Genomic DNA, 27,562 nt, shown 5'->3' with positions numbered 1-27,562 from the left:
CCGACTTCTCTATGGGACCTTCAACTAAAAATGAATAAATTCAGATACTGTAGAGAAACTTACTACCTTCTTGCCACTCCAGTGAGCATACTTAATATATCACTGAACCCAGGTATTTTTATACTTTAACAATTGAAGGTTGATTTCTGACTTGATTACATGGGAGGTTTTCCTTTTCTTTTGCCTTGCCTTGCCTTGCCTTGCCTTTCCTTTTTCCTTTCCTTTTTCCTTTCCTTTTTCCTTTCCTTTTTCCTTTCCTTTTTCCTTTCCTTTCCTTTCCTTTCCTTTCCTTTCCTTTCCTTTCCTTTCCTTTCCTTTCCTTTCCTTTCCTTTCCTTTCCTTCCCTTTTCCCCTTTCCCTTTTCCCTTTCTCCTGTTCCCTTTTGTTCCCTTTTGTTCCCTTTTGTTCCCTTTTGTTCCCTTTTGTTCCCTTTTCCCTTTCTCCTGTTCCCTTTTGTTCCCTTTTGTTCCCTTTTGTTCCCTTTTGTTCCCTTTTCCCTTTTCCCTTCCCTTCCCTTCCTTTCCTTTCCTTTCCTTTCCTTTCCTTTCCTTTCCTTTCCTTTCCTTTCCTTTTTTTTTTTCTCCAAGAGATCTCATTATCAAGATTTATCCATAATCACTTCCACTGCTCACTGCTGGGCTGAGGATAGCATTTCTCATGACTACTTATTCAAATCTCTGCTGGTTTAAATCCTACACCTTTCTAGTTGTGTGACTCTCAGTAATTTACCTTTAAGGTGAAGTAAATGAATGCTAAAGGCCTTAAAAGTCATACAGCTCTGGCTCATGGTAAGTGCCAAATAAGTATTAATAATTACTATTTTGTTGATTGTTTTCTAATACAGCAACTATCTTCCCAGTTGTAGTCCATAGATGACTAGGAAGTTCTCTACATACCTGGAGCTTTCAAGATACATAATGTTTCAAAATTAATAATAGAAATTAAATATTTACCTTAAATAGTGGTAATTCAAATATCACATTTATTTCCCTTCTTGGTCAGATTTATCATGAGTGTTGAATATCACATGCTGATTTTTAAAATATCTAAACACTAGTAATATATAATTACTTTTGCTTGATAAAACATAAGCATTCAACTCATAATAAATGCAATTTGTGGTCAAGATTGCATAGCCTAATTCACAGAAACAAGTAACAAGTTATTTGTTTGTAGGTGATTTGTAGGTGGTAAAGCTAATAGTCCTCTCTTAATAATAGTTAAAGCGCAGAGGTAAAAAGGAGACATTCTCTATGCCAATCACATTGCACACAGATTCCCAAAAGATGAGCCTTGTAGCATGTTGGAATATATTGAAATATCTCAATGCATATGCTTACACTGCAACATGATGTTATATATATATATATATGTATACATATATATATATATATATATATACACACACACACACACAATAAAATTTTACTTCATCTTAATTTTAAAACAATCATCTGTTGGCATCTTAGGACATAAAGATGACAGAAATCAAACTGATAAAAATTGGGATAAAACCCTTTATTCTTGGACAAAGAGTTTGTCAATTTGATTGTTTTATTTTTTGCCAGCCAATTATATTTATCCCTCTATCCTAGTTTTAGATATCTAATGCTGTAAGTAGAATATTTATTTATTATAGGAATTTTAATTTATTGCAAAGCTCAGTCCCTCGGGTGGTATAAGGAAATCATACATTAATAGACCTGAATGGAAAACCAGGATATCCAAGTTTAACCTCCTCATTACAGACTGGAACTTTGAAGCCTCAAGAATGGGAAGGATATGTCTGATATGAAACAACTAGGTAACAATGCTCTCCTAACTATGAAGTAGAACTCTTTTAAACCTCCAGCATGATGTAAGGATTTTAAACTAACAGAATGCTCAACTATGGGCCCTCATTAATTACAGCTCTCGGCTTTGTACCAGATGCTTTATCAGTAGGTTGTCCTTGATGAAGCCAAATGCATAACCATCAAATGCCATCTATCCTGAAGGGTCTAGAAAGGAACAAACAATTCACAATCTCTCCCCTTTCCCCACAAGTCAGTTTATCACTATCTTCTACCAGTTCTTTTTTTTTTTCCCTAAGAATCAATGTCAAATCACGTTAAATAGTTGCCAAGGCAGCAACATGAAAAGGCTAATAGTTGAGGTAAATCACTTTGATGTCAACATGCGAATGAATTAGAGGATGGGGGTCAAGAAAGTAAGGCTAAGAGCAACTTTGCAGAGTGCATAAAGAGAAAAAAGCAATAGGAAGCAAAGTAGTGCAGAGGGAGCTCCGTGGGAATGAGTGAGGTCACCAGAGGCAGAGGTGCTATTCCCTCTTAATGTTTTACAAGTCTAAGCATGGTGCTAATGAGGTCACAGTCGGGACCATAAGCTGCATTTAGTATGGTTATTTTTCCTATCTACTTTTCCTTTTCCTGATGTGGCTATTAGAAATCCCTTTCACATTTCTTGGGACTGTCTCTGCCAGCTCTCTAGAAATGAATGAGTTCTCTTAGTGCCACTAAGTGCAAGTCTAGTCGCCTCATTTTACAAATTGGTAAAATTGCAACTGGGCAAATGGGGAATAGCTTGTTCTGGTTATATAGTTAATAGCTGAGTTTAAAAATGCACCAGTTTGATGCCTTTGCTTAATTTTTTAGTTCCGTCATTTTCATGTTCCATTTTCTTTACATTTTATTATATCTTAAGTTAATGTGCACATTAATGAATTTTGTTATGGCATTTCCATAGATACTTTGTTATTCATATCCCTTCACTGTGACCCTCCTCCATGCCTGATCTTCTCTTTCAACAACCATATCCTTTCTATTGTCATGTTACATATATTCCATTACACTTTTTTCCTTCTTTTCCCAATTCCCTTGAGATCTCTCTTTTTTTTTTTCAGCGAAGAGGGGATGAGGGAAAGATTGTGGGAGGGGGTGACCAGGAGGGAGGCGGTGAGTAGGATGTAAAGTGAATACACTAAAAAAGTAAATAAATAAAGGGAATTTAAATAGAAAAATAACCCCTCACACACAAACACCCTTAAATATAGGTTTCATACATGAGAAAAAACATACGGAATTTGTTTTTATAAGTCTGGTTTATTTTGTTCAACTTAATGATTTCCAGTTGCATCCATTTTCTGAAAATATGATTTCATTTTTCTGTAAGGCTAACTGTTCCACTTTAAAACTAGATCTTAAGCATTTTCGTTAATGCTAAGTGCAACTGCGGTTCTTCCTCAAATTCCTATTTGTATCTGTTATGTTAGGCTGCTACCCCCAAATTCTCTCCTTACCTCTCTGTTTTCTGCTTATGCCATCCTCATGTTCATATTTGTCCTATCCCCATTCAGTTTGTCCCAGGGCATGATGTCTGTTATTCTTTTTGACATAAACATACATGGTAGTTCTTCTGATTTTCTCACTCAAGTAAGATATTCTATGTGGCTGAGATTTATAAGGAACTGTCCTGAATATTTAAGAAAGGCACTACTTACTAGGCCCTTATGTAGAAATTGTTTTACTATATAAATGCACTTGACATGAAGGTTCACAAATGTTCATTTGATACTATTATACATGCTCTTGCTGTGCTGAATGAATATGAGGGTAAATGTAAAACATATTCAACCTGAATGGATATAAAAATCTCTGAATGGCACTTAAATATTCATTAAGCATTGTGAAGAATACTGTATGCAAAGATGTTAGGAGTGATGGTACAGTTTGTTTGTTTGTTTGTTTTACAGGAAATTTTTTCTCAAAAATATGTCACTAAGGTAAAAAGTAAAATAGAATAAAATTATGTAGGTCACATCACCCGATGACCTAAGTATATAGAATACAATTAGAGCCAGGTGGTACAACATTTAATTAGATGATAAAATGCAATGGGAAACGTTTCTGTTATTTAGCTAGGACATAGCTCTTCCCAGATCATTCACGGTCATCTGTTTCTAAACAGAGCTCTAACACACTATGGATGTGAGGCCAGAAAACCCAGTGGGTTATAGTCCAGTGATAATGAGTCCGCAGTTACAGCGCTTAATCCCTGGAAATGCCAGATAGCTCTCAGTTACTCACTTCAACATTAAGTCTCAGCAGCTGTTTCAAAGTGTGTGCCATTGGTTTCAAGAGGGCCTGGATGGGAAAAGGGGGCAGCTGACTTAATAGAAGCTCATTACTGTGGCTGGAAAAAAACCTTAATGTGTAATCTCTGCTAATGGCGTTTGAATGTGAGGCATCATCTTTCTTTACAAGGGACAACATACAACACAAGGCATTTAAGAGCATTAAGTAGAACAAAGGGCATCTTCCATTGGCCTATAAACAAATGCTAATGTATTTCCAATCTCCTCCATCACAAAGCCTATTATAGAGCTTAGATTATGGTCTATTTAGTGCCCCATAGAAGTCTTCTGCCTTGTGTGGTCCAAAGCAGATCCAATGAGGAAGCAAATATTTTTTGGGTGGGTGGTCCAACCCAAAGAATAACACACTAGACACAACTTCTGCTCTTACTCTGAATGAGGAGGACAACAACAACAACAACAAAAACATGGGTCAGAGGTTTATTCTCAGCACTTACCCATGAGTTCTAAGCAGCATACTGTTTGGTAAGTTATCTAAACCAAGAAGCTATTCATAGTCAAAGGAAGGCACTGGGGTGCACACAAATTAGAGCAAAGTATACGAATATATATATGAACATGCCATAACTAAATGTATTCTTTGATATATTAACCTAAAAATAAAATAAATTCCCCTAAAAAAATAACATTTAGAACTATTCATCTTCAATGTGGGAACTTCACCTGAGAGTGTAAAGGAATTCCTCATGGAATATTAGGGAAAAATCTGAAAAATACATAACATAATATGTTGACTTTTAAAAACTTTAAAAGAAATGTAAAGGGGCCAGTATTGGGTGTTTGATTGCACATGAACTAGTAATATAGTTTAATTGTCATTATAGCGTATTAATTATATTTTCATTAGTTTGATGTACAATTTGAAGGACAAATGCCCAGAAATTGCATAAAATTCCTTTGGCCATATGTATGTCTTAATGTCTAAGAGTAAAATGATCTTAAAATAAGTGTTCTCATTGTCATTTTTTTCATCAAGCCTGGATGTGCACCTGAGTAAATCCCTGGAGAGATATGGCATGACATTGGCATAATATACATATTGGATATTGCAAACAAATTCTTCTGCATAGACACATTTTGTCCCATATGTATGTATTGCATTTAAAAAGTCATGGTGGGCATGATTTTTTATAGTTGTACTATAACTCCAAATACAATTGTATTTGCAAACAGACACGTTTATAAGCTACTGTTGGACTATGAAATTTAGCTATCTTTAAGATCTTTATGCAAAGGAACTCAGAAATTTTAAATTCATGTATTACTTGATGCAAAAACTCTACTCTTCTGAAGTTATGCTAATAGGTTTGCGTAAATGTGAAATGATTTATTTGCAAAGGTCATTACTGAGAGCTTTGTTTATAATATATCAGAAACAACCCTAAATGTCCACCAATGGATGCATACAAATGCAAAACACTAGGCATATATATATATATATTTTTTTTAAAGATTTATTTATTTATTATATGTAAGTACACTGTAGCTGTCTTCAGACACTCCAGAAGAGGGCACCAGATCTCGTTACGGATGGTTGTTAGCCACCATGTGGTTGCTGGGATTTGAACTCTGGACCTTTGGAAGAGCAGTCGGGTGCTCTTACCCACTGAGCCATCTCACCAGCCCATAGGCATATATTTTTAAAAAGCAAGACACTTATATGTAACCACCTCTTAAGCAAAGGCACATAACAGAGAAAGCTATATAGTATGCCACTATTTAAGCTAAAATATATCCATAGCAAACTGATAAATGTTTGTCCTCTCCAAAAGAGTTGTTTTATACTCAAATCTCCTAAAAATATATCATATAATATTGCTCTTAAGCATTTGTTTTTAGACACTTAATATTATATAAGAAATACATACTGGGTTAAAGTATATTCAGTTCATATGAGATTTAGATGCTTATATAGAGTGACAATTGGAAAGGAAATAAATTAATAATTTCAGAGTTTATGTCCTTACAACTCAAGTGTTAGATATCATAAATATGCTTTTTCTAGAACTCTTTGGAAACTGATGCAGGGAAAGGAATTATCACTAGCCAAAGACATAGTCTGACTATTAAAAACAATAATGAATTCAAATATATGAAACATATTGCAAATATAATACTTTATAAATTTATAAAAATATTTTAAATATAAAAGAAAGCCTTCTTGGTGGATGTAATTTGGGTACTGACGCATATCAAATCTTGATAATTAAGAAATAAAGTATTTATCTTTATTGGAATATTTCCCTGTAACCAGAGTTCTAGGTGATTAACTGTAGTTCTTGTCAACAAAAGTATGCAAGCCAATAAGTACAGGAATGATAGATTTATGAAATCATTATTTTGTAATCCTTAATGAAAGGATCAATTTTAGCAATAATCATCAATCAGCATTCTATTATATGAAAGATTGATGTGAACTTGAAGCGGGAGGGGATAGTCTTGCTTTGAATCTTTCTACTAATCCACTCCTCACCAAAATAGGGGACAATCAAACCCTTCACCCTGAAGTAGTATAAAATGAAAGAGCACCATCTATGAAGAATACGGCCAACAACTGAACCTGAGCCTAAGCCTCTTAGAGCTGATTTCCATTTGTAGGAAACAGAGATGATGCTTTCTATCAGACAATGACCAGTTTCTTTAATAAGTCAATTGTGCTGGAAAGCTAAAAATGAGAAGACAAAAGGCAATTTAGAGTACAGAAATGTAAGTGCAAAATGAACATAATGTGTAGATTTTTTTTTGATTGTTAACTTTAACAGAACTACAAATATAGCATTGGGAAACAAATAGGAATTAGACGATATTGAACAATTAATTTTTGGGTCTCACAAGTCATTGTGAGTTTACTAAAAATAGCTGATAAATACAAATATGTTACATTTAGGTGAGTGAATATGGGTATTTTCTCTACTTCGTGAACATTTGGAAATTTGTAATAAAAATTAACAAGTGGTATAGTAGATCCAAAACTTTGGATAAAAGTTATAGTGTAGATATGCATATAAATGAACAAAAAAGGTGCAGATTCAGAAAGCAATCATCTTAATACTACATGACTGTGTAATTGTGAAAAAGTTAACATATCCACAGACAGAGCCATGTATGGATGTCACATCTCAAATATCTTAGATGGGAGGAGACTCCTAAAGGAGCTCTAGCAAATTATAAACGCAATGATGTTAAAAAATACCTAGAAAGATAATGAAGTGCAATGAGAAAGTAGAAAAATCTACCAAACAAATATATAATTGTGTCTAAGGCCCAGTTTTAAATATGTAAGTTGGAGCAAACGAACAATTTAAACATTTAAGCAGCTCTATACCTAATAGCACATGTATTCAGGAAAGTCAAACCCAAAATTTATTTTAAAAATTATTTCATAGTTCAGCTTATATTCAAGTGTATGTGAAATCTGTGCGAGAATGTGCTTGACTGCACTTTTAAACAGTGAATCAAATGAGAGTATTTCAAATGAAACAAATAGTAATTTCTTTCTGAAAGTTTCCTTTATGCAGAATAACTGGAAATCTGGTGACACATGCTGAAATGACACCCATTTCATTGTGTATTCTTCTACAAATTCTTGATATTATACTGCTTTAGACAACTAGTATCTTCTCAAAAACTTAAACTTTCACAATTAAAACGAAGTATTCTACTTTGGATATGAAGTCCATCTCTGAAAGACTCCAGTGTTGGCAGCTTGCTCTCCAGCAGGTGGAGGCATTAAGAAATTAATGGCTCAGGAAAGCGCTGCCTCTATGATTAGGTAAATAGTAACTGGTAAAAGATGGGATCTGGTTGGAGAAAGTAGTGCTCTAAGGTTCTGCCCCTGAAGGGTTTATCATGTTATAACTCCAATCTTATAACTCCCTCTGCTTTCTGATTGCCACAACTTTTCATCATGACTTCTGTCTCACTTCAGAACAATAAAACTAGCAGATCTTAGACTAAAACCTGTGAAACACTGAGCCAAAATAAAAACTTTCCTTATATTTTTTGTGTGTCAGCTATTTTGCCACAGCAGAGAAAGGGTGATTCACACACATTACAACCGTGTCTCTCATTTTGTTTCATAACTTATGCCATATCTATTCTTCTAGCATTATTTCCTTAACTATGAGTCCAATGTCTACATTTTCTTCTCTTTTTAATGAGGGTTCAACTAATAGTGAGTATTTATAACAGGCACTGTTGTAGAGCTAAGGACAACAAGGTGGATAAAACTAAAGAATCTAAAGCAAATATTGTAATGTACTTCAAGTAGAAATCTCATGACTTACGTTCTTAAGTTCTTATACCATTTCAAATCATTAAAATGACCTATCTTCTGAAAATTCATTTTCATATCCCTTCTTTTGATATAAATCATGTATTCATTCTCTTTGTCCCCTTATCTCTCTGTGACTGCACTATAATATTCATTATGTTCTGTTCCATGTCATAATGGCATATGGGTGAGTCACCCCAAATAATAACTAAAAAGTAAAAACTAACATAACAGAATATTTATGCACATGACATATGATTAGCTAGGCACATTAAATGCCTTCTTTTGTTAGTTTTTCAATCTTAGGGAGTGCACATTCTGCTTTACTATGAACAGAGAAACTTATGTTTAAAGAAATTAGGCTGGACATAGCCTTTTGACTTCAAAATGTTACTTTTTCTCATTATTTTTTCCTAAGTTTTCCCATTCTTCTGTTTTTAAAAGTTTTATGACAATTTCTAAGAACTAGATACAAGCTGTTATGGGTATCATCTACAGGAGGCGGAAGGAAGGAAGAGAGAAAATGCCAATGAAGGCCTGGGCAGCTCAAGAAGGATTCAAGGGGAGATGGCAAGATGAAAGTGTAGATCATTACAGAGTAAATTCTCATCATTGAGAATGGATCTGCCCCACCTTCTCACCCTCCTGCTTTTCTTTTTCTTTTTCTTTTTCTAGAGTGAATGGAACCTCGATTTTGTAAGCAAGTGCCATTGTAGAACTAGAGTCCCAGCTATTAGCTTATTTCTTAATACAATGAACCATTTCTTTCTGCTAGACATTCAGGGAGTTAATAAATAGAAAGGTCACTATGAGCTAGCAGAATCTGGTTCTTTAAATAGGTGTGGGGGTCAAGACAGGATCTCTCTATGTAGTCCTAGTTGCCCTTGACCTCACTATGTAGACTAGTCTGTCCCCAAACTCATAGATCCTCTTGACTGCTGGAATTAAAGGCACTCCACTCAGCCCACAGCCTTCCTCTTATTTATAGCTCTACATTTAACATAGTGAGTGCTCAACCATTGTTCACTAAATTTAAGTATTTGCTAAGCAGGATCTAAAACAGTTTAGATCTGTGATGCTTCGGTACAAAACTAATCCCCTAACGTTGTTCAGAAAGACAGTATGGCTTTGAAAGGAATGGTGATCTATTTTTCAGTGCATTCTCATTTGAGAAAAAAATCTTGAAATGAATTCATACACATCACCGAGACATCTACATGGCATCTGCCAGCCTTACTAAGTCCCTTGATTTGTCACACTGCTACTGCTTATTTAGGAAGTACACAGAATTCTGACGATATTTGTTGACTGAAGAAAAATATGTGATTCAGTTGTCTTATCAAAATCCATTTACCATCCATGTTGAAAATAGAGTTGAAAATACTTTAGTTTCTACTTTGACACAGTTCTCAAGATAACAATTTGGGGGACTATCTGAATCTTTCTCCTTTCTTCTCCCCTTCTCTCTTTTTTATTTTTCTCACCCTTTCTCTACACATCTGATCAAAATGTCTAGATTTGGTAGGCATTATCATAGAACACTTTTCATAGAAAACTTAGTGAAATTCTGTTGTTTTTAAAACCCAGGCTCACAGTTCTGGCTTCTAATGATTAGACGTGAAATTCTGAGTTTGATTTATGGTCAATGAAACTTAATTCTATGGCTCTAGGCCTGAATGTTGGGATGGCAGAATCCCATACTGGAAAAATGCACTTTTCCAAGTCAATGAGGGTGATTAATGGAGAGGTTTTTCTTAAACTCAGCCTGGAAGATAGAGCTCTTGTGCTCCCTGGAGCTGAAAATGGAATACTGAGAGGTTGACTGTTCCTAGCACTAAATGATTAGTGACAGGATTTTGAAAGTCACCATAACAATAGGTAAACTGAAACAATAAAAACCAAGACTTAATGAAAAGAAAATAAAACCACTGTGTCTTGGAAGTAGAGACTAGATTGCCTAGCTTAGGGCAATAATTCATGGAAAAATCAGTTGTGAGCCATTTAAGTAAAAACAAAGTTAATATAAGTGTTTTTTTTAATCTAGAGAAAATATTTTGTTCATTCACCCAAAACCTTAAGAATGAGTAATGATCCATTCGGGGGAAAAAAACAAACAAACAATGATTAAATTAAAATTAATATAATAAATTATAAAATCCCCCAAAACAAACTTATGCTCTTACATTATACCTTACTAGCTGTTTTAAAAGTGTATGTTGATTTTAGTTTTAAAATTTGTTGGATTTTTATATTAAGACTATTTGTGCTGTGTGTGTATCTGAAAATTGTCAGTGAAAGGTGAAGCCAATGGGCATGAAAAAGATAGATGTGCTGCACACAGCAGAGGAGCAACCATGCATTGTGACCAGGGAAAACTAAGCCATTGTGAAAGAAAAAGGTACGAAGATGCACTGAGGAAATGAATGATAAAAAATGAAAAGGCCGAAAATAGATGGATAAAAAAGAGAGCGAGATGGAAAAACACTGTTTTAGTTCCAGAAAAGAATCCCAAAGAGATGGGGCCAGCAGACAGGATAAGCTCTGCAAGCCATCTTTGAGCCTGGCTGTTGTTCATAACTGTACAAAAAAAATCTGAGGGCCCACTAAATATAAAATATGTGCCACTAGGCTAAGCTTAGTGTGCTGGACACTAATGGAGCAATTTCTAAGAACTTATTATGACTGAAATGTCAACTGGCTTCATCGTTTTCAAAAAACAATCTCTGGGAATGTATAACAGATGTTGCTGCTGCACCAAATAGGAAATATGCTGTTTATTTTAAATTGTGTATGATTGATTTTTTTGGGGGGGGGGTGCTTTTCATCCTCCTCTTTTTCATCTTCTTTCATGACAGGGTCGGCCAGGCCAGTGTCAAGGTTTCTAGGATGGCTTTGTACGCCTAATCCTGTCTTCACCTCCTGAGTGCTGAGACTAAAAGTGTGCCAGCATGTCTGCCTGCCCCCTAATTTTAGGTGATAAATACTTTATAAAGGTATTCATATATAACTTTCCATTTTTCCTTCACAAAATCCAGTTGTGATTAGCACTCACAGGAGGCAATCTCTTTGGGGATCCAAGTCACTCAGTTGTGGCCTAATCTTTGTTTTTGAAGCTATTAATTTCATTCCATTGCCTCAGATATATTAAATCATCTCTTAAATATTTTTTGTTGGTTTTGTTTTTGTTTGTTTCACTTTTTAAATTCAATACTATTGAATTGTTCAGCTGTATCTTACTGGGAACAAATAATCAAAATAAAAGCACATCTTCGGTTCTCACCTCTCAGAACACAGTTACATAATAAAGCACTTTATTGAAACTCTAATTTAGAAAGTGATTTTTCAGTAGAAGTAGATTGTGAATTGTAAGCAAAGTCAAATATGATTCTATAAAGCTAAAAGCTTCTATACTGCAAAGACTCAATGAGGTAAAAACTTCCAGAATATATGTAATGTGAGAGAATACATGTGATACAGCTTAGGATCTAGAACACATAAGGAAAATAAAACTTCAATAGCAAAAAAATTAATAATAATAATAAAATTTTTTTAAAAGCCCCAAATCCTACTTACAAAAGATTTTTTTTCAAAAGCTGACACATATGGACAATATCACCAGGGAAATTCAATTCAAATCAAAACCATGAGAAGGTATCATTCTACCAGAAGAAGACTGGTTAATACCAAAAAGACAAAGGATAGCAAATACTGGTGACAATGTGGGGAAGAGGAAACTCTGGTACAGTGGGGGAAAGGGAAGAATGAAGGAAAGCAGGCCATCACTTAGCTAGGAGCAAGAAGTTTCTGTGCACTATTAAAAAGTAGGATACCTACAATGATAATATACAAATATATTTTTTTAGAGCTAAAAGGCGTCTTTTGAATTTTTACCAAGAAGATCGTTATGTTTACTCTGATTTGAACATCATGTAATATATTTTTAAATTTTATTTTATTATTATAGTGTGTGCATTGGTGCATGGTGTGTGTGTGTGTGTGTGTGTGTGTGTGTGTGTGTGTGTGTGTGTGTTGAGGATACATTTTGGAGTAAGTTCTCTCTTTTCATCATGGATTCTGGCAATCGAGCTTCGGTGCTCAAGATTTCATGGCAAATGTTTTTACCAGCTGTGCCAGCTAGCTTCCCATCCCATCCAGCTGTGATACCAAAGCATCACATCACTACCTATAAATATGTACCATTATTATGTGTCTGAAATGTGACCCCTGGGAAAGGGGCATTTGTCCCCTAAAGGAATCGTGACTCACATGTTAAGAACTGCTGTTTTTGACAAATGCAATCAAAATATTATCCCAAATAGGCAATCAACACACAAAATGTCTATGAGATATTCCATACACAGTTTGGACAGCAACACTGCAAGTGCCCAATAGCCAAATGAAACTAAGCCAAATATAGCTACCATGAGGAATAGTGACAATCTGTGGTGTTGTTCACCCAAACAGTGCATATCCATTCATAAAAAATGATTTCATTATATGTGGGTGTATGGATTTGCACACAGGAGTGCAGGTACTTATGGAAGCTAGACCAAGCATTGTATCCCCTTGCGATGCAACTACTGACATGGAAACTGAGACCTCAACTCTGTCTTCTGTGTACACGCTCTACCACAGAACCATCTGTGCAGCCCTCATCTTTTCTTGCTTTTAACCAACAGAGAATAAAATCTAAAAGCCATTTCTCTGTGTTGCTGTGATATATAATACTGTCTTTCTGCTACTTGTCTTGCGGTATTTTCTACTTGGACATGAATAAAATTAATTAAATTTGCTACATGGATGAGAAAGAGCAACTCTCATTAAATATTATTGCATCCTCTGGGGCTGTGGTACACTGAGGCTTGAGATACATGTATACTTCCAGTTGAGCTATAGAACAGGTGACTCCTACATCTATCTCTAGTGAATGATTCAACATTGGTTCACATGTCTAGCTGAAGATGATCATCTGAGGACTTTTTAAAAAATAAGATTATCATTCCTGGAGTCTAATTCAGATATCTGGTGAGTTGGGTCTAGAAATCCACATCTTTAACAAGTACAGTAGAGGAAAATGACAGACCTGGTCCTCATTTCAGGACTATTGATTTATCTTGTCAGTACTCAGAGAGTCAAGCCTGCCCAACCCTTGATCATTCAGTAAGGGCTTTCTCCTTTTCTTTCTGCCAATGTTCAGTTTGACAAAGAAGGATGATCTAATCCACACATGCATTTGGATGTGAGGGCACAATGCAATGAGCCCATTCATATAAGCTACTTCTTCCCCTAACTCTATTGCTTTTCTAGATAAATTAGTGTGAATGTGCACATGATATGGATATCAAAATGTCACTGCAAAGTATCACCTCAAAGACAGTGAAGACTCCAGTAGCAGGTGTTTTGATGTTAGTTACCAAGCAACTCACCAGCAGGAAAAAAAAAAAAAACAACCAAAACTATTGATTATACAAAACACAGAATAATACAGAGAACAGGAGTCATGAATTGATGGGATATCTGAGATGTCAGTAAATTTGAATGTGTGCACATTGTTGGTATTTCAAATAAAAATTACTCACCCTTGGCCAATTTTTTCAAATCTCGTATATTTCTTCTTTGGGTCCCCAACACTCACAATGCTTCCTGAGAGAGAGAGAGAGAGAGAGAGAGAGAGAGAGAGAGAGAGAGGGAGGGAGGGAGAGAGAGAAACTGATTTCCTTTTAAGAGTAAAAATTATATCAAATTCAATAACTTTCACAATTTATATGAAAAATATACTTAATTTGTTTAAAATACTCTGAAATATATTAAAGTAGTGATAATAATCCATACTGCTTATATTAAAAACTGCTGATATCTGGGAAACAAGAAATGGACTGACAAAAGTTCAGCATTTATTAAAAATAGTTATCATAAAATCAATATTATAGATTAGGAAATTAAAATACCTAAAACTTGGACCCATGATTCTACAAGATAATTTTTCTAAATTGGTGAAAAGACAAGAATCCCACGACATTTAATTTCATAAGATGAAACCTATCGAGTAATTGATGTTCACTAGTTCCGTGCTAGGAGGATGGTAAGCAGGGATGGGTCTAATGAAGAAGTCTGGCCATGAAGTAAGAAGACTCATACTTTCCAAAAATAAGTATCTCTTAACTTAGGAGTCTACTAGAGCTCAAAACCTTTTGCCAGTATTATTGACATATGATTTAAATATCATAAAACTTACCCATTTGAAGTGTATAGCTCAATATTTATTGTGTATAGTTCATGCATGTGTATGTACTTGAGTGTGTGTGTGTGTTCATGCACATGTGTGTGCATGTATGGAGATGACAGATTCACATTAGGTGTATTCCTCTATAGTCTTCCATCTTATTTTCTGACACGGATTTCTCACTGAACCTAGACCACACTGACTTGGCAAGCCTAGCAGGCCAACACATTGTATAGATCCATTTCAACATCCCCAGTATTAGGGTTATGTGCACACACAAACACACCCTTATTATTAGGTATGTGCTGAAGATCTTATCTCAGGAACAGCAATCACTTTAGAGAGTAAGTCATTTCTCTCACCCCTCAATTTTTTTAAAATTTATTTCAGATTTTACAAACATTATATATATGTATATGTACACAAAAATTATATATGTGTGTGTGTGTGTGTAAATAAACAATTTGGGGGGCTAAGAAGATGGCTCAGTATTTATAGCACTTGCAAGCATAAGGACCAGGGTCATATCCCCAAGAACACACATATAAAATACCAGTTGGACATCATAGCACACCTGTACTTCTTGTGCTTAGCAGGCAAAGATGGGATCCTGAAAGAAAGGGATAGCTAGAACACCTTTATTAAGGAGCTCGGAGTTCAGCTTAGAGACTATGCCTTGATGAATGAGGTGAAGAGTGAGCAAATAAAACTCCCTACTCGACCTAAAGCCTTCACATGCACCTGAACACATATGTACCTGTATAGACATGTGTACTGATACTTGTGTGAACACACTTATATACAGACACAACACATGCATATGCAACGAATAACAACAATTAAACATTTCATTACGAAATACTTCACATATTAGCAGTTTCTTTGTTGCTATTTGACAGCAGAGTCGGGGTGTAACGAGACTATTTTAATAAAGGTTAATGCACGAAGTGCATGAATAGAGAAGAGCAGGTCTGCTCAGAAACGAATGTCTGCTTCTCTAAGAGAGAGGCATATTTCATTGTCATTATGGTAGTTGTCTGCAAGATTAGGGTGGAATGTTGAAGCAGTTATCTTCCATGGGTTCCTAAGAAACCTAAATGAGATTACAGAGTGGTTTCTGAAAGGTATCTGATGGGATTGCATTTGAGAAGGCGAAACTCTAGATGGTAGGGCTGCAGGATGGTAGGAGAACTTCACTGCATTGCACCTCACTCTTGTTACTTCCGAAATAGTCCTGCAAAATTCTTCCTTGCTACAGGGTGAAGCCCAGATTCCTTAGCTGCATCTGGCTTTTCCCTAACCAGCCTAAGCACTTGTTCTTCTCCTGTCTTCCTTCCCTTCTGCTTTAGATCTTAGCAGTGCTCTCATCATCCACCATTGAGTAGTTATTCACACATGCTTTTCTATTTCCTTTCCTATCTAAGGTATGGCTTCCTAATTATTACCTAAATGTAACCTCAGAGCACTAGTCTGTCTGAAGTCTTCCATGATCACGCTTAACAAAATAGACATACATTTATTTGAAGTCAGGAAATCTGTGCTTTCATCCCTTTAATTTTGGTGCTCAGTGCAGTGGTTACGCAGAACAAGTAATTGAATCGGTATAAGAAAACATATATTCAAATAGAGTACCATGTAGTACAGATAGACCTCACACTAATTTAGATGACTATTTGTGCCCTGGCCTAGTGGAGGACCTAATTAAAACCTAATAATTGACAGTATACATTCAAGGAAAAATTCAGCTAAATGTTTCAAGTATGGATTATATATCAGTTTTGAGATCTATTATTACTGGGGTTTGTATGGGAGTGTTTGGTTGACTAAGGTTAACATTGAACTTCTGATCCTCTTATGTCCATCTCCTGGGTGCTGGGAAGACGAGTGTGCACCACTAGATCCTGTGAGTGTGGTACTGGGGACAGAAACTGCAGCTTCATGAATGCCAGGTTAGCACTCCACCAACTGAGCCATACTCCAGGGCTTTGCACTTTATTCTTTTCTTTATTATTTGACAGTTTCATACTGGTTTTATTTTATCCTTCCCCCCTTCTCTCTTCTTTCACATTCCTTTGGAAATGGATGCTCATGTTTCAGTTGGGTTTAGTATGGCAGATACTGTAAGAATTGCTATAATCCACTGCCTCAAGCAGTGGTCCTGTCAATGTATCCTCTAAGCAGTCTGGTGAGACATCTGAGAATCATCTTTGAGTCATCCCTTGCATTCACTCCCTGCATATGAGGTTTACTTAGTGCTAAGTCTTTATCTGTTTTCTTCCCTGACTCCTTTTTTCAAATCACTCCTTCCTTAATTGTAATGCTTCTGTTACACTCCTCTCATATTTTGTTCTAATGATCTCCTAATTAGAATTCCTTTTGCCAGGCATTGTCATGTCCACCCAGGCTCTGCACCTCTCTCGGGATGCTTTAAGTACAGACCTGGTCAGATGAGTCTCTAATGTTGATACCAGACATACCTGACACCTATAATTAAGGGTCAAAGTCCTTGGCACCCAGTTCAAGGATCACCATATGTTAAAATTGCATCTTTAACAGCTAGAACCTTTTGCTCTAACCAAAGAATATTAAATGTAATTCCCGAGCAGCCCCTGTTTAGTAGTGACAGTTAAGCTGCCTCTTCTACACAGCTAGTAAAAGAAGAAAAAAAAAACTTCAAGAGTAATTCTTTTAAGAGTATTCTTATTTTCACTTTTTATATGTGAGTGTGAGAGAAAGTATGTGGAAGTAGGTGGTGTGTGTGTGTGTGTGTGTGTGTGTGTGTATGTGTGTGTGTGTGTGAAGGACAGAGAGAACAAGAATGATAGGGAGAGAGAGGAGAGGGAGAGAGTCACATGTGCAAGGAAGGTGGGTACCCAAGGAGGCCAGAAGAGGGCCTTGGATTTTGTGGAGCTGGACTTTCAGGCATTATAAGCCACCCAATATGCCTGCCAGGAATCAAACTCTGGACTTCTGAAAGAGTTACAGTTTTTGTTAAACTGATGAACTAATTCTTCTAACTTTGATTCTTTATTAGTTACAGTGTACCTTCAAGACTTTGCACACATTGCTTCTTGGTCCTGGAACATCCTTCTCATGTTTTCCCCAATAGCAAGCTTCCTGCTTTAAAGGCTATCTGGGATTTCACTTCTAGGATGTCTCCATGATCCCTTTGAATAAAGTTAATAACTTCCTTTTTCTCTCTCTCTAGCACTAACTTTCTTCCATGGTCCTTAATGTATCTTATATTACTTTGACATCATCTTTTAGGCTGTTTTAATAATAGGAACCTAGTCTTATTCACTTGTATATCCTTTGAGTCCTTATACAGCACAAGCTATAAAATATATCAAGTATTCAGTAAATGCTTGTGGAATTAAGTACAAGCAAAATTAGGCATTTCATTGTGAAAAAAGAAAAGAAAGAAAAAATGTCCATGGTTCAAGAAAGGTGGAAGAATATATTTTCTTTTATTTGAGTTATGTCTCTAGAAAGTCACCAACTTAGTTAGTTATATGTGAGTTGCTATTCTATATTTCAAATTGTCTAATGGATTTCCACATCACTAAACCCATCTTTCTTCAAGTCAGTTATTAATGGGTAAGTGCCTGGATCTTTTTTCTTCTTTTGATGAAATGATGATTTTAAAGTCATTTGAAACCAGAGTGTTATTAAAATGGCTTATACTTTTCAGAGAAAGTTTGCTATGAAGTTGCTGAGCAAACGCTTTTCCATAGACTGATCAAAAAGCACATAAGCTCTAGCTCAAACCACTTTCTGAAATACAGCCAATTTCAATTGGCAAGGTTCAGTTAATGAGGCTTTATGGTAGTCAATTATTCAACCATTATTTCCATGGTATGTTGTGTTAAAAAATCTGGAAATGGATCTTTTCATAAGGATTCCTAGGAGACAACCATTTTGATGAAATTGTGCTTCAGAATTTAACTGCTGTCCAATTAAAATGGCGTCCCCACCCCCTGTATCCTTTATCAGCTAGTCTGTGCTGCCATCTACTGCTGGCAGGCAAATATACAAGCGGCTCTCCTTTACAATGCTTGTAACAAAACAAGATTTAAAAATGATCTCTCTCCTTAGGCCCATTATAATTGGCTTTTATTTTTATTTATTTTTATTTTTTAAATATTTTTATTACGTATTTTCCTCAATTACATTTCCAATGCTATCCCAAAAGTCCCCCATACCACCCCCCACTTCCCTACCCACCCACTCCCACTTTTTGGCCCTGGCATTCCCCTATATTGGGGCATATAAAGTTTGCCTGTCCAATGGGCCTCTCTTTCCAGTGATGGCCGAATAGGCCATCTTTTGATACATATAAACTACAACAAAGAAAAGGTAAAGTATGGGGACAAGTAAAGCAAAAAATATGTCAACCAATAAAATTCAGTGAAGAAAAACGTGATAGAAATAGCAGAGCCCTTTCCAACCAATTAAGAAACAACTCAACTTTAAAAGTATACAGTTTTAAGAAATCACTACGTGATATGAAGATGGGATTCATGTTGTGGTTCCAAAAGAAAAAAATGCCCAACAATATATTTTCTGTCATATTAAGCTAAGCTGATTCTCATTACTCAGAGTTTACCCCTTGAGCATAGAGGAGGTTGGTTTGGTTTTTTTTTTTTTTTTTTTTTTTTTTTTTTTTTTGTTTTTTTTTTTTTTTTTGCTTAGAGTTTCTTTAAGTAGCCTTGGTCTTGCTCTGTTAGACCAGGCCGACCTCGAATTTAGATATCCACCTGCCTCTGCCTCCCTCGTGCTGGGGTTAAAGGTATGTGCCACCACCACTCATCTATGTATTACCATCATCATCATCACCACCACCATCAACATCGAGGAAGAGCGTAATAATTCTCTAAATTAATTTTTATTATCTCTGATGGTGAATTGGGAAAAAGAACTGAGAACTTAGAATGCAAGGGAAGGGGAGAACAAAGAGGAATAAGTGGCCGCGGGGCTTAGGGGAGGGAGGTTAAACAGAGTTTCCTGCACTTCAAAATTGTGCTGACTGCCAATGCCTTTTCAAAACATTTGCTAGCATGCAGGAGTTTCCTTAATTTCCCAACAGATCCAGACAGACCACAATGAACAAGCCATTCCCAAGCTATCTGTCTGTGTAAAACCGAAAGATGATCTGTGCACATCAGCTATTAATGATTACTTGGTCTGGCTCCTACCATCCGTATCTGAATGGAAGATGAATTGCCTGGTAGCTCTGTCTGTGGTTTGGCTTGCACAGTTCCTAGCAATCACATTCTTGAGGTTGAAGATGAGGATGATTAAGTAAAAGCTACCATTTCTTTCTCATCCTCATAGGATTCACTATCATGTAGGTGGAAGGGCATTCCTGTACTTCTCTGCCTCCTTCCCCTGACCCTCATTCCTTTGTTTTTCAGCACAGGCTCCTCTACTACTTCCCCAAGATTAATTGGCACTTTTGATTCCAATGACATCAATGACTTCTGTGTAGGTACCACACTTATGAGATTGTCCTCAGTTATAAGCATCCTATCCTACTGGAAGATCACTCCCATTCTGTAATGATGGCACAACAGAAAAAAAAAACAATAATTTTAAACTAATTATTGCACTGGATATCTAACCTAATTGAATGTGGTTATTTAATCTTCAAAATAGTCTCTCATTGTATTGGGGCTATTACTATTATTGGAAGTTCAGAGAGGGTATGAAACTTCCAAAGGGACACAGAGTTTGTGATATGACTTGGACCTCATTATCATTTCAAAGTTTGTACTCCTAATGAAACCATGAGCATTTGTTGAGTCCCTCACTGTGAGCCAGACGTTTTCATTGAAGTGGCATTATTATTATTATCCCAACTTTTGTGGATGAAGAAATAGAAAAATTAAACAACAGGCTGAAACAGAAATAGTATCAGTAGGTCATTGCTTTGAATCTACTATCTGTCCTTTTATGATACACATTCTACAGAGAAAGTTTTTAAATGTACTTATGATTCTTACACCCATTTCATAGGTAAGAGACAGAGACCAGGCAAGGTTAAATGACTTCTTTCTGGCAGCCAGTATGCAAACACATTGAGGGAGCATAGATATGGTAGAGCATTTTGGGGCTGGGAGGTCTGAGCTTGAGATGTGTACTTCCTAAGAAAGCATTTTCCACTTCTCTTTAGGTTTTCCTTGGCAAGATTCATAAGCATAAAGGAAAGCTGACAGATATAAGTTGCCTGATTGCTAGAGCGAAAACGATTGACTCTGGACTCTGATAAAGTATAAAGTCCAATAGAGAAAAACAGTCACTTAATTCTTTTTTTCTTTACAATTATTCTAATTAAAACTTAGTTCTCATTAGCAGTTAGTTCAGTGCCTTCTTCTGTTTGTCCTGTTGTTCCTTGATGCAGACCAAGATAAATAAGCCAGAAAGGTCCCAGCCATATCATTGTCACAGTCTATAAGGAAAAACTGTGGCTCAGAAATGCAATGCCTATTTCTCAGCTTTCTTATGAAATGAATAAATCAATGTTCATGACAATGAATGTGCTGAGGTTCAAAAGAAACACCAGAGAAGAGTCATTTTGACTAACACATGACTGTCAGATTTTAAAAGTCTAATGTAATCTCTCTCACAGTTCATGTCATATGTACAAAACAAAGGAAGAACTGTAGCGATTATCTGAATCCCTGAACTTCATTTTCCTGATGGTTCTTTATCTCACCCCTCTGTTTGAAAGACGAGTAGTTGAGTTATGCAAAACCAAAGTGGTTAATGGGCAAAAGTGCAAGCTTTAAAGGCATAAATATGTGAGGTCAAACTCTGGCTCTACCACTCATTATTCTGGTGACTTGGTCACGTAAGCATTTTAAAATTTATATTCAGTGTTCTGTAAAATGTAGACATTAAAATCTACTATAAGTGACTGTAGAGAAAATAATATATGGAAAGTGGCCACGCACAAAGTGCTCCTCATGTAAGAATTATTACGGTTGTGCTATTAGAGCAAATAATGGGCACTAAAGCTAGAAGCATATTTAATGGAGGATAGCAAAGTCAGTTTGCTAAATTGTAGCAATTCCAGTTCTGAGTGTTGACAGCTGAACTTCAACCTTGGCTGCCACAAACATCTCTACTTCAAATGACAATAGTACTACATATGAAGTTATTTTCAATGCAGTAGACACAAAGTAATTATACATTCCAAATCAGAATTTTGTTGTGAAAGGCATGGGAGGGGGTGTCGTATCCTGATCCCTACCAGTATCCCTGTCCTCCATCATCTAGATGACAGCAGTCCTATATCAATTGGAAAACCCAAAATTGTCTTAAGCTAGCTCCTTCGTAGCAAAATGGCTCCATCGCCATGACTACAGTGCCTCCTTGTGGCCCATAAATGAATTTTCTCTTTTCCTTTGCTCTGCTCTGTTAGCTGAAAAAAAAAATGTAAAAAGTGACAGCCCCTTTACTCTCATTATGCTACTAAATCTTACCTACAGAGAAAAAAAAAAGGAATAAGGCACCTTTAAGAGTTAAACTGAGCACTGATTACTAATATGTAGCCATTCTGTATGAATTTAATAATACAATTCATAGAATCTTGACTTTTTTCAGGGGAAAACCTATTTCTGAATCTTGAATCTTGAGTACTTTGTCAAATTGGAGAGGGCAGAAGTATGTGTGCACCAATGACACCTTGGAAGCAACTGCTGCTCCTGCCTCCCTCCCCCGAGATAGGGGAAGCTATTTTATCTGAGGCTGCAAGTTTTCTATTGTACTCTATTGGACTTTAAGGTTGATTTTTTTTTTTTAATGTCTATCAATGGGGACCTTCTGGTATAGTCATGACATACTTTAATTCTTTTTTAGTATTGTAATCTTAAACTTACTATTTTGTCCTTTACATCTTCATTGACCATTTTGACCATTCAAAGTGAAAATGCTAAGTTTCTGTCAGAGTAGGACTATGAGGGAGAAAATAACCGCTCTTAGAAACAAAAAGTCCTAAAAAATTACTTCGTGACATAAGAGATCCTAGAGTCCGACAAGAAGACTGAAAGATCTAAAGGACCAAGTCTCCTCCTAGTCACTGGATGAGAACTACTAGCTGGTGGGAAGGCACTCACTCAGCTTCTCTAGGATCTCCTCATCCGTCATCTTGGACTTTTTTCTTTGCCGATCTGTATTCCTGTACAAAGTAGTGGAATTGGCATTCTCAGCAGAAGGTGGGGTGGCTTCTTTATTTGGTGCAGCTGGTGAAGCAATTGACTCAACCACAGAGCGAGTATAGATCTGAAAGACAAACATACCCACCACAATTTCACAATTAAAACAGTAAGTAAGGAAATATGGCAGCAAGGGACTGTCACTTCACTGTTAAAGAACATTAAGGAAAATCTTACATGCTAATTCGGATCTTGCTGCTTCCCTCTTAGTAATTCTTCCTATCTGGTTCTCATGGATTTCTTTCCTTATTTCTACCTCCGTAGTTTTACAAACTTGAAGTTACATGTGGGTTTTTTTTTTTCTGTATCATTAGCAAGTCATTGAATGAGATAATCTTGTATGTTCAAATCATGACTTTAAAACCAGGCTCATTTAGTGTTGTTTCTTTAATTGTGCAGTATACACAAATAAAACAACAATAATTATAAAAGAGGTCATGAATTTAAGAGAGAGAGAGTTGGAGGTGGTTATGGAGGAGTTCAAGGAGCAAGATGGAAATGATGGAAATGTGGTACTTATTTATGAAACAAAAAGTAACAAAAATTTTATATTGATTTTAGGCTCATGATAAAATAAAATGATTTATTTTTATCTTAACTCGTGTGTGTGTGTGTGTGTGTGTGTGCATGTGTTTATGTGTCTGCCACATATGTACAAATGGGGCCAAAAGAATGCATAAGGCCCCCTAGAGCTGGAGTTACAGGTGGTTATGACTTGCCAGCACAGCTGCTGGGAACTAGGTTTCTCTAGAAGTTCGGTGAGTACTCGTGACTGCTGAGTCATTTCTATAGCTCCCAGGCTTATGTTCTATACTCTACCTCTGGGAACACAAGAGATGCCCAACAGGTATTAGTTGCTCAACATTATTCTAAAATTACATTCTAAATGGGACCTTCGTGTGCATATATGTGTGCAGATTTGTATGTACTTGCATGTGCACTCACATGCATGCATATGTACATGTGTGGCATGCACATATGAATGCTAGTTGATGTTACTCATTTGCTCTCTTCCTCATTTTCAAGAGACAGGATCTCTCATTAAACTAAAGATGGACAGACTGACTTGCAAGCAAGCCCTAGGGAGACTCTTGTCTCTACTTATGAAACACTGGGATTTGAAGCACAAACTGCTGGAACTGAAAGATGAAACTCATGTCCTCATGCATGTGCAGCAAGCACTTTAACAACACAGACATCTCCTTAACCACAAAATGCCATTTTGTTTTATTTCTTGAACCTTGTTTTGGGCCATAGTCTTACTATATAACACAGGCTGGCCTGGGACGTTGGATCCTATCCCCTCAGCCTCTTAAATAATGGGATTAAAGGCATGTGCTATAAAACCTGTTCTAAAAGGCATCTTTTGAGTCATTTATAAACACCCACTGATTTTATTCTTGCTTCAGTAGAATGTTACTAACAATGCTAAATACTCAAAATACATAAGTGTATACTTTAGGTTTGGATGGTATATTCAATATTGACATATTCTGTTCATTTTCTAACCTGATAGGTCTGTTTGTTTGTTTATTCATCTATCTATCTATCTATTCAAAATGTTTGTTAAAAACTCATTATATATATATGTATATATATATATATATTTACATAAGGAAGTTTTCAAACAGGTACACTTTTTATATAGAACATATGTTCTTCCATACTTCCTCCCACATCTGATCTTTCCCTCTGCAACTTGTCTCCATCCCATTATTCTAGGTTGTTTCCCTAGAGCAGTGGTTCTCAACCTTTCTAAGGCTGCAACCCCTTAATACAGCTCTTCATGTTGTGATGACTCCCAACCATAAAATTAATTTCATTGCTACTTCATAACTTCACTTTTGTTACTGTTATGATTCATACCGTAAATATAAGATACGCAGGATAACTGATATGTGACACCTGTTGGGTAGCAACCCACAGGTTGAGAACCACTGCCATAGATAGTTTTACTTTCAGAATATATTATTATGTGTGCATCTATGAGTATACATTTATATAATTACATACTATATATATTATACTACATATGTATAAAATCAGAAAACCATAAATGAGAGAAGACATACCATATTTGTCTTTTTGACTTACTGATTTTGTATGCTCTGGTCTTGGTGCAATGACAGGCGGGGGCTCATTGTCATCTTCTTCCTCTTCCTCTTCTTCATCCTCTTCTTCAGATACAGGAGGAGCCAAAGGAGGTTCCGAAGCTGTTTTGGTATTCTTAGAAGAACAAATGTTTAAAGACAAGGTATTAACTTTTTGTTATTTTTCTTCAGAAACAAGAAAACAGAGATGAAATGATTAAATGTGTAGAGATAGCAACAAACATATCTTTTCACAAATGAGCACAATGATCTACATTTAGTAGCCAAGACCAGAGCACATTTAGAGATGAATTAATTTCATGATAAAATGGGCCACGTTATTATTTTTGTTTTCTATTTTTTAAATCACTGACTACATTAAAAATCAAATTAAATGACATTAGTACTTTGAATATGTATTGAGTAGATTAATAATTTCCCAAATGATAGTTTGTCATGTTTTAAAGCCCTACTTTCTGTTAGCATAATAAGCGTGATCATGAGGCTATATATAGCTCTGCAAATACTAAGAGCAAAGAAGCTAAGAAATGCTTCTTCCTTGTTAATCCTCATAGAAAGAATCACTCAGTAACAGACACTAAGATCTAAGGAACACGTTCTCAATTGATCAATATAAACAATAGAGAGGATACTGGTGATTTCCAATATATGGTAATAACAACTAATAATATATATTACTATAGTACCTAGTGTCCATTTTTGTTGTTTTATTTTTAACACAGTGGGGAAATGGTTGCAAATTTGTGAATTTTGAATGAATTAAGGTCATGGTTCTCAAAGTGCAGTTACTAGCTCCTCAGCAGCAGCAGCATCCAGAGACTTGTTTAAAATGCAAATTATCAGGTCTACCCAGATCTATCAACCAGAAATTCAGGCACTTGGAAGTGTATTATAGCAAGTCTTGTAGATAATTCTGACACAGGCTCACATAAACTATAGTATAGGTTTGGTACAGACAGATATTAGACACATGAATACTGAATAATACACACATTAAAAACTGCAGCTGGTCTGAATTGATTTGTGTTGTAATAGTATATATAGTACATCTCAGATTCTGTAAACATGATATGAAAATGTAAATTATTTTACTAAAGCATTAACGATTTTACATTGATGTGATAAATGACAGCATTTAAAATTTTTATATATGAATATGATGTATGGGTGTTGTATGATGTATGGATGTATGCACATGTGTGTGCAGGTGGGTATGCCTGTGTGTGTGTGTGTGTGTACACCAGAGATCCAAGGGAGGTGTCTTCCTATATCCCTCTGATGTGTAGCAATATCCTTTGAGATACACTTCTATCTTTCAAAGCTTTGTTAAGGAACAGGAAGTTCTAATGGGAGGTAAAGCATTCCTTCTTGCTGGGAAAACTCCTTAAGCTCAGGAAATAAAGGTTTTAGGAAATCCCTGAAACTAAGCAGATACACTAGGCTCTTCCTTCCTCGCATGTATATAAACAATAAGGACTGCTGAGAGACACTGGAAGCAGCAGAGACCACTCAAACTTTCTAGAAGCAAGAAAACCAGCCAAGCTGCCTCTACAGGCTCAGATCAACTGAGCCACATGGAAAGGATGTTCTACAATCTGTTGAGCTGCCTGCAGGCTATATAGTGTGGTCCAGGTTTCCAGCTTTTGTGAGCTGTCACCAATGTCAGGATGGGCTTTGGTGATGCAGCTCTCTTTGAATCATTTCTACCCCTGTAAGAAACCCTTCACCCATGTTCCTGTAAGTAATCTCAATAAAAAATTGGTTCAAAAAGGTAAACTTTGGTATATCTCTATTTTGTTCTCTCCTTTCTTTGCTATTTGGGGTAAGCAAATATTTATTTTCTTTTTTAAAATATTTTATTGGATATTTACTTCATTTATATTTCAAATGCTATCCCAAAAGTCCCCTATACCCTCCCCCCTACCCTGCTCCCTTACCCACCCACTCCCACTTCTTGGCCCTGGCTTTCCCCTGTACTGGGGCATCTAAAGTTTGCTAGACCAAGGGTCCTCTCTTCCCAATGATGGCCAACTAGGCCATCTTCTGCTACATATGCAGCTAGAGACACAGCTCTGGGGGTACTGGTTAGTTCATATTGTTGTTCTACCTATAGGGTTGCAGACTCCTTCAGCTCTTGGGTACCTTCTCTAGCTCCTCCATTGGGGGCCCTGTGTTCCATCCTATAGCTGACTGTGAGCATCCACTTCTGTATTTGCCAGACACTGGCAAAGCCTCACAGAAGAAAGCTATATCAGGATCCTTTCAGCAGAATCTTGCTGACGTATGCAATAGTGTCTGGGTTTGGTGGCAGATTAAGGAATGGTGTCACACAACTCTCTCTCTCTCTTTCTTATTCTTTGAGACAAAATCTTTTAACTCAACCCAGAGAAAGCTTGCCAGCTAGACAGACCCCAGTAGCTAAGTGCCTCTACCTCTCAGCACTACTGTAATAATAAAAGACATGATCATCATCAGGGAAATGCAAATCCAAACAACCCTGAGATTCCACCTCACACCAGTCAGAATGGCTAAGATCAAAAATTCAGGTGACAGCAGTTGCTGGCGAGGATGTGGAGAAAGAGGAAC

General features: G+C 36.3%; 1 protein-coding gene across 9 annotated transcripts in view; it reads right to left on the bottom strand.

The window, feature by feature from the left end:
* Pak3 (p21 (RAC1) activated kinase 3) overlaps window positions 1-27,562 on the bottom strand; it is a 236,127-nt gene that overhangs the window by 30,662 nt on the left and 177,903 nt on the right. For all 9 annotated transcript variants that reach the window (XM_021152815.2, XM_029473398.1, XM_029473395.1 and 6 more), the window contains 3 exons: window positions 24,960-25,091; window positions 22,767-22,932; window positions 14,006-14,069 (listed from right to left, as the gene is read on the bottom strand). In XM_021152815.2, the coding sequence (XP_021008474.1) occupies window positions 14,006-14,069; window positions 22,767-22,932; window positions 24,960-25,091 (362 nt within the window). The remainder of the gene's footprint in view (window positions 1-14,005; window positions 14,070-22,766; window positions 22,933-24,959; window positions 25,092-27,562) is intronic.

The sequence above is a fragment of the Mus caroli genome, chromosome X, assembly GCF_900094665.2.
Source record: "Mus caroli chromosome X, CAROLI_EIJ_v1.1, whole genome shotgun sequence".
Lineage (NCBI taxonomy): Eukaryota > Metazoa > Chordata > Mammalia > Rodentia > Muridae > Mus > Mus caroli.
This window is presented reverse-complemented; position numbering and strand designations above follow the sequence as displayed.